Source organism: Salvia hispanica, chromosome 5 (genome assembly GCF_023119035.1).
Source record: "Salvia hispanica cultivar TCC Black 2014 chromosome 5, UniMelb_Shisp_WGS_1.0, whole genome shotgun sequence".
Classification (NCBI taxonomy): Eukaryota; Viridiplantae; Streptophyta; class Magnoliopsida; order Lamiales; family Lamiaceae; genus Salvia; species Salvia hispanica.
Genome location: NC_062969.1, coordinates 355,471 through 369,626, shown reverse-complemented (window position 1 = coordinate 369,626; position 14,156 = coordinate 355,471). Strand labels below are relative to the sequence as shown.

The following is a 14,156-nucleotide window of genomic DNA, read 5'->3' as shown; positions in this document are numbered from 1 at the left end:
ACGAGAACTAGGGTTTAAGAGAGAACACGTTTGTGAGAAAAATAGTATTTACTCCATACTCCATGTTGAAAAATAGTATTTACTCCCTACTCCATGTTTTGATTCACTTTAACTTTATTCTTTACCCATTTATACAATTTTAGATATAAATACACGAGCTTAGTTAGGAAAGTTTAGGGCAATGATATTACATTAAACCTTGCTTAATTATTACTCCCTCCGTCCCAATCAAGATGACCACATTCTTGAGTGGCACGAGATTTTAGAAAGTGTTGTTAGATGGAATAAAGTAGAGAGAAAGAAAAAGGTAGTTGAATATTTTAGTGAGGAGAAATGAGAGAGGAGGTTATTTCCAAAATTAGAATGTGGTTATCTTGATTGGGACAAACATAAAAGGAAAGATGGTCATCTTGAATGCGACGAAGGGAGTATGATTTGATAATTTAATGTATAATTAGTTTTTTAGAAATAGAATAATTTGTTTTTTATTAAAAAATTTTCTCAAAATAATATCCTATCTTTGCTTGTGAATAGAGGTGGACAGGCTGGTAGCTATTGCTTATAAATAGTTTTGGACTTTTGGTGCCTCAATTAAAGTCCATGATTTAAGAGCATTCACATCCATGCTCTTGCCAAAGAACACGGATGTGAGCCCGGACCCACTTTTATTCATTTTTTACTCTCTGCTCTTAGACAAGAGCACAACACCTACATCCATGTTCTTCTGCAAGGACATGCTCAAGGGTCCTACCATTCTGTTATTCAATTTAAATAAAAACATTTTCACAATATTAAAATGCATTAAAAATACCTGGAATACTATTACAAATTACAAAAAAAAATTAAAAATTACATAATTAAAATCCTAAAAATTAAAAATTACATAATTAAAATCCTAAAAATTGAGATTGAGAGAGTTGTTTGGTATAGTGTCATTTTTTTGTGTTTGAAATGGGAGTATTTATAGATGAAAGTATGAATTTTGGGGTAAAAATAATGAAAAAAATGGATATATTTTATTAGGAAGTGGGAAAATATTTTATGAACGTTGAAAATGTATTTTGATTAGTGATGATGTTACTATATTTGATTAGGGATTTTTATTGACACGCTAAGTGTGAAACTGAGACAACCGGAATTCGCAATATGATACACGAGACATGTGTTTCACCCAGCGACGGATCTACATTGGGACAAGCCCCCGCGCCAGCGGGGGCTTCGCCGGCCCCAAACCCTGACTCCCCTTTACATGGCCGTCCTCCAACCAGTCTCCGCCCCAAGATCCAGCGAATCCCACCGCCTGATTTTCTAAAATTGAAAATTTAATTAGGAAGGAGATCACAAGACTTGGGCGATGAAGTGGAGAAGAGGCCGAGATAAATAGTTATAAATGTGTATCAGTGTATGCAAAGAGAGGAATTGTGGAAAGAAGAAAAGGGGATGGCGGCGCGGTCTGGAGAAGAAAGATGAATAGGAAAAGACGAATAGTAGACAAGATCTGTTTTTTAACTTTTTTTTATTCAATAAGTATATCTCTATAGTAGTAGTGCTACACATTGAAGACGGTAATAAATTTGACGTGTCAAATGATAGAAAAAATAGAGATAAATATCTATATTTACCCAATTTTGATAGTTCATCTAGTAGTCCAATTGAGAAAGTACTTTATAATTTTAATTTTATCTCTAATAAATTTAATTTATTATCGAACAATGTATCTCTAATTTGTTTAATTTTTTATCTTATAAAATATTTTCATCATAATTTTATTCCACCCTTAATAATTAAAATCAAATCATCATACTTTCACCTATTGTCGTTTTCCATTTGCAAGAATTCCATGGGTCATAATTGTCAATACTTAGTGTGAAACTCAGAATTTGTAAAGTGAATCAACAGAGATGTGTTGGCCTATTTTAACCCCAACTTAATTGAGATTTTTCATCATCGATCACCATCATCACACTAAACAATGATTTCTGATAAAAGAATATCAATCAAATTTCTTTTTGTTGCTCTTTTCTTTGTCTTTATTTCAGGAGCTGATGCCTGCATAGAGAGGGAGAGAGAAGCTCTTCTAAGCTTCAAGAATGGCCTCATCGATGACGACGGTATTCACTCGTCATGGCAAACTGACGAATGCTGCAAATGGAAAGCAGTTGTGTGCAGCAACACCACTGGTCATGTCATCGCCCTCCAAATTATTGATTATATAAATTATGAACCATTGCTAGTCGAGGTTGGTCTTTCTTCCTTGCTTGAGTTGCATCATTTAAACTATTTTGACCTTAGTTTTATTGATTTTGGAGGCAACCCAATCCCAAAATTCTTGGAATCACTCCAAATTCTGGACTTGGCTCATAATAAATTCAATGGATCATTGCCAGACCTGAGAGCATTTTCTGCATTGACAGAAGTGTACCTTGGGGGAAACAACTTCACAGGCTCCATTCCTCTAAGTATAGGCCAACTCTCTGAGCTTCAGGTTCTAGATCTTTCTATTAATTCTTTGAATGGCATAGTCTCAGAATCCCACTTCGACAAGCTCGACAAGTTGAAGAAACTAGACTTATCCTTCAATTCATTATTGATCTTGCATTTTGCTCCTAATTGGAGTCCAACTTTTCAGTTGGATGCTATATTGTTAGCTGGATGCAATGTGGGGTCATCTTTCCCAAAATGGATTCAAACTCAGAGAAATTTAGTATTTCTTGATCTCTCTAGAGCTAATATAGCAGATGACGTGCCAACATGGTTGTGGAGTGTGTCCTCTATATTAGACACCTTATATCTTTTTGACAATCAAATTACTGGTACGATACCGAATCTCTCGAACACTTTTATCAGGAACATAGATCTTAGTAACAATAGTATCTCAGGTCCGATTCCATCATTTCATGCCAATAGTGAAACTATTCAGTTAAGTGAAAATATGTTCTCCGGTTCAATTTCATCTATTTGCAAAACTCACCATAGTAAGCTTTGTTTGCTCGACCTCTCTAATAATCAGTTGGCAGGAGAGATTCCCAACTGTTGGGAGAAAATGCCAACCTTATATTCTCTCAATTTGGCTAACAACCATTTTTGGGGTGAAATTCCTCGCTCTTTAGGGTCTGTATCAGGCCTCGGTGCACTGCAGTTGCGTGGTAATAGTCTATCGGGAGAGTTTCCTTCCACTTTGAGAAGTTGCAAAGAATTGCTCTTAGTTGATGTTGCAGAAAATGAGTTAACAGGGGATATCCCGACTTGGTTTGGTGAATTGTATAAAATAGAAAATCTAAACCTTGGCAAAAACAAATTGCATGGTAGTATTCCTGTTGAGATATGCAATCTTACAAGTATTCGAATTTTGGACTTGTCCAAAAACAACTTGGATGGGAATATACCTGATTGCTTCAACAATTTTACTTCTCTGGCCCAAAAGAATATACCAACTAATTCGATTTCTCCAAATTACTATACCACTTCCTATTATAATGGTAATGTGATTATTATTGTAACACACTACGAGTTTTCGTCAATTCAATGGAAGGGTCAAGAATCGGAATACAGGAAAAATCTCCAACTTCTCAAACTCATTGATTTTCCAAGCAATAGATTGAGTGGAAACATTCCCCGTTCATTTTCCAATATGAAGGGATTGATTTCCTTGAACTTATCATCGAATAGTTTCACGGGAAATATAATTCCAGATATTGGTGAAATGGAGATGTTAGAATGTCTTGATCTATCGGACAATCAATTGTCTGGGGAAATACCCACGAGCTTGGCACAATTACAATACTTGAGTGTTCTTAATGTGTCGAACAATAGTTTAACTGGAAAAATTCCCACGAGTACTCAACTTCAGAGCTTCAATGCATCTGCATATGCTGAGAATGATGGACTTTGTGGGGCCCCTCTCGCGCTGTGTAACGAAGATGTCTTGAAGCCACCCACCACTAATCCAGGGGGAAACGCGGATGAGAAAGGCATCAGCCTCTCTTTTATGCAAGAAGTTGGCATATCAATGGGCTTTGGTTTTATATTTGGATTTTGGGGAGTTGTTGGTACTTTCGTACTGAAGAAATCATGGAGAATTGCATTCTTCAACGAAGATGTTGGAGATTGGTTCTATGTGAGGACTGCTATATTTGTGTCCAAATTGAGAAGAGGCTGAAATAGCAGGTAATTATACTACACTCTACTTCAACTTTTCAATTTTTATTTGCTTAAAACAAAAATGTTTATCCACACATAAGATATCATTTCTTTCTTTGTGAATAGAGATGGACAAGCTGGTAGATTGTACAAGAAGAAAGGAACAACAACTATTGCTTATGAATAGTTTTTGGGACCTCAATTATAGTCCATGATGTATGTGTTTTAATGTCCTACCGTTTATTAATAAGTATTGATGGTGTTGAAATAAAACTTACAGAAAGTCAGCAATTCCATGTCACCAACAAGCTAAGGCCAGTCCCAAAATACAAGAAATTCCTAATTTAACTATTCAAACACAGTTGAGAAATTGATGGTAGCCTTACAAATAGACAATCAAAAGGTAAAGGCTATTTACTAGGGTTTTAACTCTACATTACCTTCTCATTCACAACATACAATTACAAGAAGGCCCAACAAAACAATTGAGTCACATAAAAGCCTACATCCTTAGTGCAACTACTCCATCAATGCTCCATTTTTTCGTCGGTGTGGACGACGGGCTAGGTGTCTCTTTGAAGGCCGACGGGCAATAATCAGTTATCTTGCATATCCCACAACGCGGTCTAAGAGGAGTGCACACAGTCTGCCCGAAACCTACCTATTTTCAACAATACCGAAAACATGCTCAGATAATACTACTTTACTAATGAAACAAAGTAGGTTGTCCGGAATGAATTGTGGATAAAATTTGCATAGTTTCGAACAATGAACCCTAAAGTGGAGGCATTCAATTTAATGAGGATCTATACAACGTAGCGCAGCTTAATTAGTAAGAAGTTTCCTTCGAGCGAATATCTTTGCATGATGTTTATATGATATAGTTTTCTTGTTCAATTGTGAAACGATGGCATCACGCAGCAAGTGAATAATCAAAGAAATGCAGTAGCCAACAAAACATACCAGAAGAGGATTGATGGGAACCCATTCTTCCTTGGGTAGCCATAGCTGCAAAGATTCTCTGGTCTGCTCGGGCGTTGAAGTTCTCTAACGAAAAAAAAACAAGGGTGAAACTCAAGAGACACGACAAAAGGACATTTCCCGGCATGGCATTTAAAGATATACATTTTCATTTCCCCCACTTTAAGGACTCGTTTGATAAAAAGTGGTATATGAGAAGATATATTAAAAGCAGATAGAAATACGGTACGCCATCCGAATATCTTGACGATATGATTTCTTTTGTTGTTCTTTGATTGAAAATAAATTATCTAAATTTGTATAGTATATAATATAATATGGCTTAACTTGACAAATTGATGGGTTACATAAACATGGTTAAAGTTATAATTTTTGGTAAGATTGGATAGGGCCCTTGCCTTATGTTGGGATTTGAGTTAAGTTTAACTATTATATCAAATAATTAGAAATGTCCATATATAATTATTTATCTTGGTATTACTAACTTATCAAACAGGCCCTAAGTAGATAGACCTCATATTACACTAACTCATTACACTCATATTTTACTCTTAAGAAGAAGGAGTATATGAAATGAGATTTACATTCCAGTTACTTTTTTACTCATATAAAATTTTGATTCACTTCAACTTTATCCTTTACCCATATATATAATTTTAGATATAAATACATGAGTTTAGTCTGAAAACTTTAGGGCAATGAAATTGCATTAAACCTTGCTTAATTGTTATGATTTGATAATTTAATGTACTGTAATTTTTTTTGTAGAAATAGTATAACTTGTTTTTTTTTTTTTTTTCTCAAGAAAATATCCTATCTTTGCTTGTGAACAAAGGCAATCAGGCTGGTAGACTTTTCAAGAAGAAAGGAACAACAACTATTGCTTATAAATAGTTTTGGACTATTGGTGCCTCAATTATAGTCCATGATTTAAGTTCTTTAGTGTCCTTCGTTTTATGAACGTTGATAATGTATTTTGATTAGTGATAATCGGTGAAACTTAGGTTTCTGGCCACTATGTTCATCAGTGCTCATCTTGTGACCGTCGGTTGAAGCTGTGGGGAGGTCCTTGGCCCGGTGTAGTCGCCTGTTACGACCTGAGCCATATTCCAATACTTGTGACCTTGTCTTTGCGAGTTCTGTTTTGTTTTTTTATCATTAAGGATCTTATCTCCTTTACTAATTTGTTTAATAAGTGTACAGGTGTTATTGTAAGAGATGGAAACTCAAGTCCAGTGGTGAACTTGATATTAGTCTAGGGTTTCCGATTGTAAATTTTGTACTTAGTTAACTTAATATTGGAGTTGCGTTTGTATCTGGCTTGTACTTCTGAGATTAGCCATCTCAGAACAATATCAATAAAAGAGGTCACATGAATCCCGGATGATCTGATCCCTACATTTGTCATTCATGCTGGACTTGCGAGTCGCTTTGAAAATTCAAATTTGTCATTTAACACACATCACACCACATTAAGTCGCTTTGAAAATTCAAATTTGTCATTTAACACACATCACACCACATTAAATCTCAACATACTGTAATAGAAAATCATGTACAACTTTCATTAATTTTGTGAGTGATTCTTATGCCATATACAGTCTAATGAATCAGTCAAACTTAATTTAAAATCTTTATCTACAAATAATCTATTTCTAAATCATTTTTTTCATTCCATTCTATTCTATTCTATTTATTATTGTTCAATTAATTTTGTTTCAATTCAATTAAAATATACTAACAATTGATAAAATAATGAGATTTGTGATTGTGGCCTGGCCACGGCTGAGCTGGACAAGTGTTTGTGGTTGTGCCCAATTGTTAGGAAAGTCTATCCTCTCATCGGCAGAGGCAGAATCACATCCTCACAAGTCCACAACTACACTTAGTGGACTAGTTCAAATATTTATTGCGAAATTAAATTCTTAAGCAAACAAGAAGAAATTGTCTTGTGATGGATGGACAAACCCTACAGTGTGTCAATTCTGGCAATTGATGGAAAATATTGACTGGCAATATGATCATAAAACCATCTCGTGCGGTGCACAGTCTTCGGCAATTGATGTCCGAGGGTTAACTACGGACTCCACTTGAAATCGCCATTGTTAATAACTCTGTTTATTGTGGGGTATGAAAGTGTGTTATACTTATACTTGAGGTATAAAATATCGTTTTTTTTTGGTTACCAAGGGTATCCACCGACAAGCTAAATAACTATTCCCGCGATGATTTGTATGCACCTCGATGGATGAGACAGTTGGTCCAAACATTTAAAGCTGCTTCGTACCCAAATGAAGTGATCGATCTCCTTACAATTTGGTTAAGGATGGGCGAGTCTCACTCAACCACACTCCTTGGATTAAAATATCACCTTTAAATAAACCACTTCATTTTAAACGTCATTTGTTAATATATCTTATTTGCTTAAAAATATATATTTATCTATACGTATATAAAAGATGAGTTTTAACATGTTTTTTTAAATATTTATAAATTTTATCCTTATTGAAATATTTATAAGTTATAGGATCAATTTGAGTATTTATGAAATAACTACTTCTTTTCAATAGTTATTACTTTTCTAATAATTTGAGCGCTACTTTTCAACAAACGTCCAAAATTCCAACTTTGATTGATAATGATTCATTGTAAATACAACTTTAAAATTATAGACGGTCGTTTCTTAAGTAAGTGCAACCATTCTTTATAATTAAAAATTAATTGATTAGTGAATCTATAAATTTAAGAGTTATTATATTGAAAGGTCAACTAATTAAATGTCAGGTCTTGGACTTTTAATATATAAGAATAAAACGCTTCTTATTCATATAAACTTAAATACTAATTAATCTCCGTGTTTATGACTACGTATAGCTCTTCATAAGTAGTGAAAAACAAATAAAAATGGATGTAATCATGCAAATTATTAATTTGTATCATTCCATCACAAATTTTCGGCAAAAATAAAAATTTGTTCATATCATGGAATTTACATTCCTTAACCATCTGCAGCCAGTAATTTGAGTGCGGTGCGTGCGTGTTTATAAATTCATTAAACGTGGACAAACCAATGTAATCTCTTTAGAATGTGTGTTCCACGATCGGATGGTATATGTGTCGTTGCTTAGCTTACTATTTTTTACATTTACTAAAACTAAAATCATACATTGTTTATTTTTTGATGCAGGGAACAAGGATTCAAGACACGGTTCCAAGGAATTCAAGTCGTCTAAAACTTGAGATGCAGAAGTCGTCTGAAGTCGTCTAACTTGGAATGATAAAACTAGTCAGTGGTGTTTCACTTTCATGTTTTCCCTTTCAAGTCGTCTAAAACTTGGAATTATGTTTGAAAATGTATTATTATTTGATCCTTTTAAAGCGTTACAGTTGAGGTATCGAAGTATTTCACAAATACACATCACTTCCATTAATCAATATAGAGAGTATGATTTCTGATAAAAGAATGGCAATCAAATATCTTCTTTTTATTCTAGCTTGTGTGTTTGTTTCTGCAGGAGATGCAAAAGTGAGATGCATTGTGAGAGAGAGACAAACTCTTCTAAGCTTCAAGAGTGGCCTCATCGATGACTACGATATTCTCTCGTCATGGCGAAGCGACGAATGCTGCAAATGGGATGGTGTTGAATGCAGCAATACCACTGGCCATGTCATCGCCCTCCGACTTAATGCTGCTAACTATTATGGTGTATTGCAAGGTGAGGTTGGTTCTTCCTTGCTTGAGTTGCATCATTTAAACTATCTTGACCTCAGTTGGAATGATTTTGGAGGCAATCCAATCCCAAAATTCATTGGTTCCATGAAACAGTTACAACACTTGTATCTCATCGGTTGTAACTTTGGTGGGATTGTTCCTCCTCAGTTAGGGAATCTTACCAACCTGAAATCACTTGATCTCTCAGAAAACTCTTTGAAGATTGAGAATCTCGATTGGCTTACAAGTCTCTCTTTGTTGTCTTATCTTAGTTTGAGTCAAATCGACTTGAGTCAAACTAACTGGCTGCAGCATATCCTGAGCCTTCACTCCCTCCATGAATTGCACTTGGACTCTTGTAACATAGGAGGCACAACTCTAGTGGGACCATCTGTTAATTCTTCTTCTACATCTCTTTCTATCATTTCTTTGTCAGATAATCAGCTCACCTTTTCCTCGCTCCATTGGTTATCTAACATAAGCAGAACTCTAGTAGAACTAGACATTTCAACCAATGCTTTAGGAGGCCCAATTCCTGACGCACTCATAGAGAGATTGGTGCTTATAGAGTATCTTGATCTTTCTAATAACACGCTTGAAGGTCAAATCCCAAAATCTTTGTCAATTTGAGTCGTTTGTGCACCTTAGTCCTTTATGAAAATGACTTAAGAGGAAACCTTGATGAGTTGTTTGGAAATAGTACTTCCGAGAAAGGAATATTGGAATCGCTCCAGATTCTGGACTTGGCTCGAAATGAACTCAATGGATCTGTGCCGGACCTGAGAGCATTTTCTGCATTGACAGAAGTGTACCTTGGTGAAAACAACTTCACAGGCTCCATTCCTCTAAGTATAGGCCAACTCTCTGAGCTTCAGGTTCTAGATCTTTCTAGTAATTCTTTGAACGGCGTAGTCTCAGAATCCCACTTCGACAAGCTCGGCAAGTTGAAGAAACTAGATTTATCCTTCAATTCATTGATCTTGCATTTTGCTCCTAATTGGAGGCCAACTTTTCAGTTGGATTCTATATTTTTAGCTGGATGCAATGTGGGGCCATCTTTCCCAGAATGGATTCAAACTCAGAGAACTTTCTCATACCTTGATCTCTCTAGAGCTAATATAACAGGTGAAGTCCCAACATGGTTGTGGAATGTATCCCCTTCACTAGAGAGCGTATATCTTTTTGACAATCAAATTACTGGTACTGTTCCGAATCTCTCATCCACTTCCATCCGGGACATAGATCTTAGTAAGAATAGTATCTCAGGTCCCATTCCATTATTTTATGCCCATGTTGAGCATATTCATTTGAGTGGAAATATGTTTTCTGGACCAATTTCATCCATCTGCAGTGTTCTCCATACTTTGTTTTGGATTGACCTCTCCAATAATCAGTTGGGAGGAGAGATTCCCAACTGTTGGGAGAAAAAACCAAACTTGTTCTCTTTTAATTTGGCAAACAACAAGTTTTGGGGTGAAATTCCTCCCTCTTTGGGGTCTTTACATGGCCTCCATGTGCTACAGTTGCGTGGTAATAGTTTATCTGGAGAGTTTCCTTCCACTTTGAGACGTTGCCAAGAACTGAGCTTCGTTGATGCTGCAGGGAATGAGTTAACCGGAGAGATTCCCACTTGGATCGGGGAGGTGTATAATATGAGATTTCTAATCCTTGCAAGAAATAAATTGCATGGTAGTATTCCTGTTGAAATATGCAATCTTACTCATATTCGAATTCTGGACTTGTCCGAAAACAACTTGTCAGGAAAAATACCAGATTGCTTCAACAATTTTACTGCAATGGCTCAAAAGAATGTACCAGCTGGTACGAATCGTACGGGATATCTTAAATTCTTCACTTACAATAATATTCTTCCAAATGTGCATATTGTAAGGTACTATGAGTATTCGTCAATTCAATGGAAGGGTCAGGAACTGGAATATAGGAAAAATCTCAATCTTCTTAAACTCATTGATTTTTCATGCAATAGATTGAGTGGAAACATTCCCCAATCTTTTTCCAGTATGAGGGGATTGATTTCCTTGAACCTATCATCAAATAGGTTCACAGGCAACATAATTCCATATATTGGTGAGATGGAGATGTTGGAATGTCTTGATCTATCAAACAATCAATTGTCTGGAAAAATACCCACAAGCTTGGCACAACTACAGTACTTGGCTGTTCTTGATTTGTCAAACAACATTTTGTCTGGAGAAATTCCAACAAGTACTCAACTCCAGAGCTTCAATGCATCTGCTTACGCCAAGAATGAGGGACTCTGTGGGATCCCTCTCGCGTTGTGCCCCGGCGATAGCTTGAGGCCGTCCACCACTAATCCGGGGGAAAACATGAATAAGAAAGGCGGCAGCCTCTCTTTTATGCAAGAAGTGGCCATATCAATGGGCTTTGGTTTTATATTTGGATTTTGGGGAGTGGTTGGTACCTTCGTACTGAAGAAATCGTGGAGAATTGCATTCTTCAACTTCTTTGATGATGTTGGAGATTGGTTCTATGTGAGGATCGCTATATAATGAGGATCTAGACAATTTTATAGGATGTGTATTTTAAATTTCTTCTAATAAGAGAATATTTGTTTAATACTACAGTGTACTACTAGTATGGTGATGATTTAATGAGCTTGCTAATAGATGAATTTAAGATTAACTACTTGAAATTTGAAGATTTAGCAACAGGTATGGCTCATTGAACCTGTTAATGCAGCTGTTATTTTTTAAAATGTGTAGGAGTATTTTTTTTTTTTTTTGGTAGTTTAATACAGTTAGTTTTATTTACTTGCAACCAAGTAGTATAATTTATTTATTTATATATAAAAAATTGTTAATACAGCATAAATGGTTCAATACAACTTAAAATGTTGGCCCAAGTATACTCATAAAATATAAGGGCCCAAAATTAATATACTACCTATTGTGTCAAAATTAGCCCTGAAAAAGTAATATCTTGACCCACCAACTTTACTTATGGGCCATCATATGATCTTTAGAGTAATACAATTCAAACTTAAGAAATCAACATTCAACAATCTGATAAAAATAATAATAAAAAAAGGTTAATCAATTATTAATACCAAAAATAGTTTTGGTGAAAATGATAATGGTTAAGATATTATAAATCAAGATACTTTGTGTGCGACTGCGACCATAAAGAATTAGCACTATAAGAAAATATAAATAGTACTTCGTCTGAAAAGTATTCTTCTGAAAATTTAAATCCAAAATTATGCAATTATTTTAAGAAAACAAAGCTCAACTTCATATAGAAATTATTATTCATATAATGTGTGAATATCCCACATTATATCTATAAATTGGAGTGTTGTGGTGGATATGTCATATGCCCGCCAATATAGCCATTATAGCAATCAAATTAATTATTCAATTCGGAAGCATAAAATGGTAGTACTATGAAAATGTGGTTTGTTACGCATGAAGTGGGCCGAGGAATAGAAGTGAAGATGAGAAAATTGACATCCAATTAATTATTCAATCAATCTTTCATGCATGCCAATAATTTTATATGAATCCAAATTGACAAGTCTTAGCTATTTTCGATCACAATTCAACCTAACATTAAGAAATGGTGTTTCTATGAATACTTTTATTAATGGTGAAAATTAACCAACGTCTAAAAGATCGAACAAAGTGAAAAATGAAACTATAAAAATCTAATGTAAAACACAATAATCGTAAAAGATAGAATTAAACACAAAACAAAATTACGTGGCCTTTGGTTTGTTTAAATATTCAAGAGAGAAGATACTAGAAATCTAAATTTATCAAAGAGGTAGAAATTTTTCTTCTCAAATCGACATCCACAAAGAAATTAGCATGAGCAGCATCGAAATATTTTAACTTAATTAAGCAGAGTAGATTTCTATTTGTCTTCTATAATTAAAAGCACATTTCCTTCTACCATAAGAGTGTCCATGATAGCCCGCCGCGGCCTATTACTGGACAAGGGGCGCCGTGGCTTCGGCGGTTGGCGCGGCGGTTCCGCGGCGGCCTATTGTGAGCCGCCGCCTCCGCCGCGACAGTCTTCTTCTTCTTTTTTTTTTTTAGTTTAATTTTCTTAATTTATTTTGTAATGATGTGGCGGTAGAGTTTTTTGGGTTGTGGTATGGCTGCTCATGACTATTGTGGATACTCTTAATTAATCTTACTTGACTTACAAGTAGTAACAAGCAAATTTATCATTCACGTTGACTTGCGAGTCGCCTAAGCTTTTTAATATTATTATAACTAAATTTCTTTTTAATATTTTACTTTTCTGTTGACAATGACCCAACAATAAAGCTAGTTTTTTAATAATATTATAACTAAATTTCTTTTTAATATTATTGACGATGACCCAACGATAAAGCTACAAGCACTAATTTGCAATTGTGGATTATTGATTAATAATGATGCAGAAATGTATGGAGGATAACCAAACCGGTAGAAATAAGAATTCAATAAATTGATGACTCTATAGTATCAAAACTCAATATATAAAAAAGTAAAAGGCCAAAACTGATCCTAAACATATGCTCATTTTATGATTTTGGTCCTATACTTTATCTTTTGAATTTTTGACCGATTTTGATGGTTTTAACAGTCTCATTCGGGTTAAAATCGTTTAAAAATCGGTCAAAATTGGGTTAAAACCGTTTAAAAATTGACGGAATTATTAGTGTTGGACCAATTGTGATCCGAGTTGATATGTTCAGGATGGAAAAATTCAAAAGATAAAGTATAGGACGAAAATCATAAAATGGACATATGTTCATGACCAGTCTTGGTCTTTACTCTATATAAAAATAATGTTCAAATCTATCTTTTTAGTTCAATAATGGGACATTCATATAGGCAAAGGAGAATCCTAAACTTATAGAAAATAAAACTAAAGAAAAATACTAAAAAGAAAAATAAGCAAAAAAACCCCCTAATTTGTACAAGGTAAAACAATTAATATTGTTTCATCTACTAATTCGACTAACTAGAAAATAAATAATTTGAAGACCACTTTTTTGGCATGATTGGTCATCACTTTTTTGGCATGAATTTGAAGACCAAACATTACTCCCTTCGTCCATGAAAAAATGTTTCATTTTGCCCTTTCAGAATGTCCACGATTTAAAATCTCATTTGCTTTTCTCCATTTTAGATAAGTGGATCCACCATTCAACTAAATCATTACACTCCATTCTATTACAAAACCAATTTAAACTAACTTATATCTTCATTTTTTTTTCACAAAGTCAAATAAATTTTTAAAACTCGTACCAAGTCAAAATGAGACTATAAATGGCGGACGGAGGAAGAGT

At 34.7% G+C, this 14,156-nt stretch overlaps 2 protein-coding genes and 1 long non-coding RNA gene across 3 annotated transcripts; 2 read left to right on the top strand and 1 right to left on the bottom strand.

The window, feature by feature from the left end:
• The first annotated feature begins 1,972 nt into the window (after nucleotides 1-1,972).
• On the top strand, nucleotides 1,973-4,159 carry LOC125188066 (receptor-like protein EIX1). Its single transcript, XM_048084806.1, has one exon. It carries the CDS (start codon nucleotides 1,973-1,975, stop codon nucleotides 4,157-4,159), a length of 2,187 nt encoding a protein of 728 aa, XP_047940763.1.
• Nucleotides 4,160-4,539: 380 nt separating this feature from the next.
• LOC125189076 lies at nucleotides 4,540-5,189 on the bottom strand. The gene is made up of 2 exons (XR_007170812.1): nucleotides 5,104-5,189; nucleotides 4,540-4,801 (listed from the first exon to the last, which is right to left on the bottom strand). It is a non-coding gene; the product is annotated as an uncharacterized LOC125189076 (long non-coding RNA).
• A 3,395-nt stretch (nucleotides 5,190-8,584) lies between these two features.
• On the top strand, nucleotides 8,585-11,364 carry LOC125188064 (receptor-like protein EIX1). Its single transcript, XM_048084805.1, has 2 exons — nucleotides 8,585-9,434; nucleotides 9,482-11,364. Exons 1-2 carry the CDS (start codon nucleotides 8,585-8,587, stop codon nucleotides 11,362-11,364), a joined length of 2,733 nt encoding a protein of 910 aa, XP_047940762.1.
• The last annotated feature ends 2,792 nt before the right edge of the window (nucleotides 11,365-14,156 follow it).

Excerpts from the sequence above, each read along its gene's own strand:
- LOC125188066 (XM_048084806.1), top strand. The coding sequence starts at position 1,973 with ATGATTTCTGATAAAAGAATATCAATCAAATTTCTTTTTGTTGCTCTT.
- LOC125188064 (XM_048084805.1), top strand. The coding sequence starts at position 8,585 with ATGGCAATCAAATATCTTCTTTTTATTCTAGCTTGTGTGTTTGTTTCT. Across the intron at positions 9,435-9,481 it reads TTCTAATAACACGCTTGAAG|TCCTTTATGAAAATGACTTA; the intron begins GTCAAATCCCAA and ends TGTGCACCTTAG.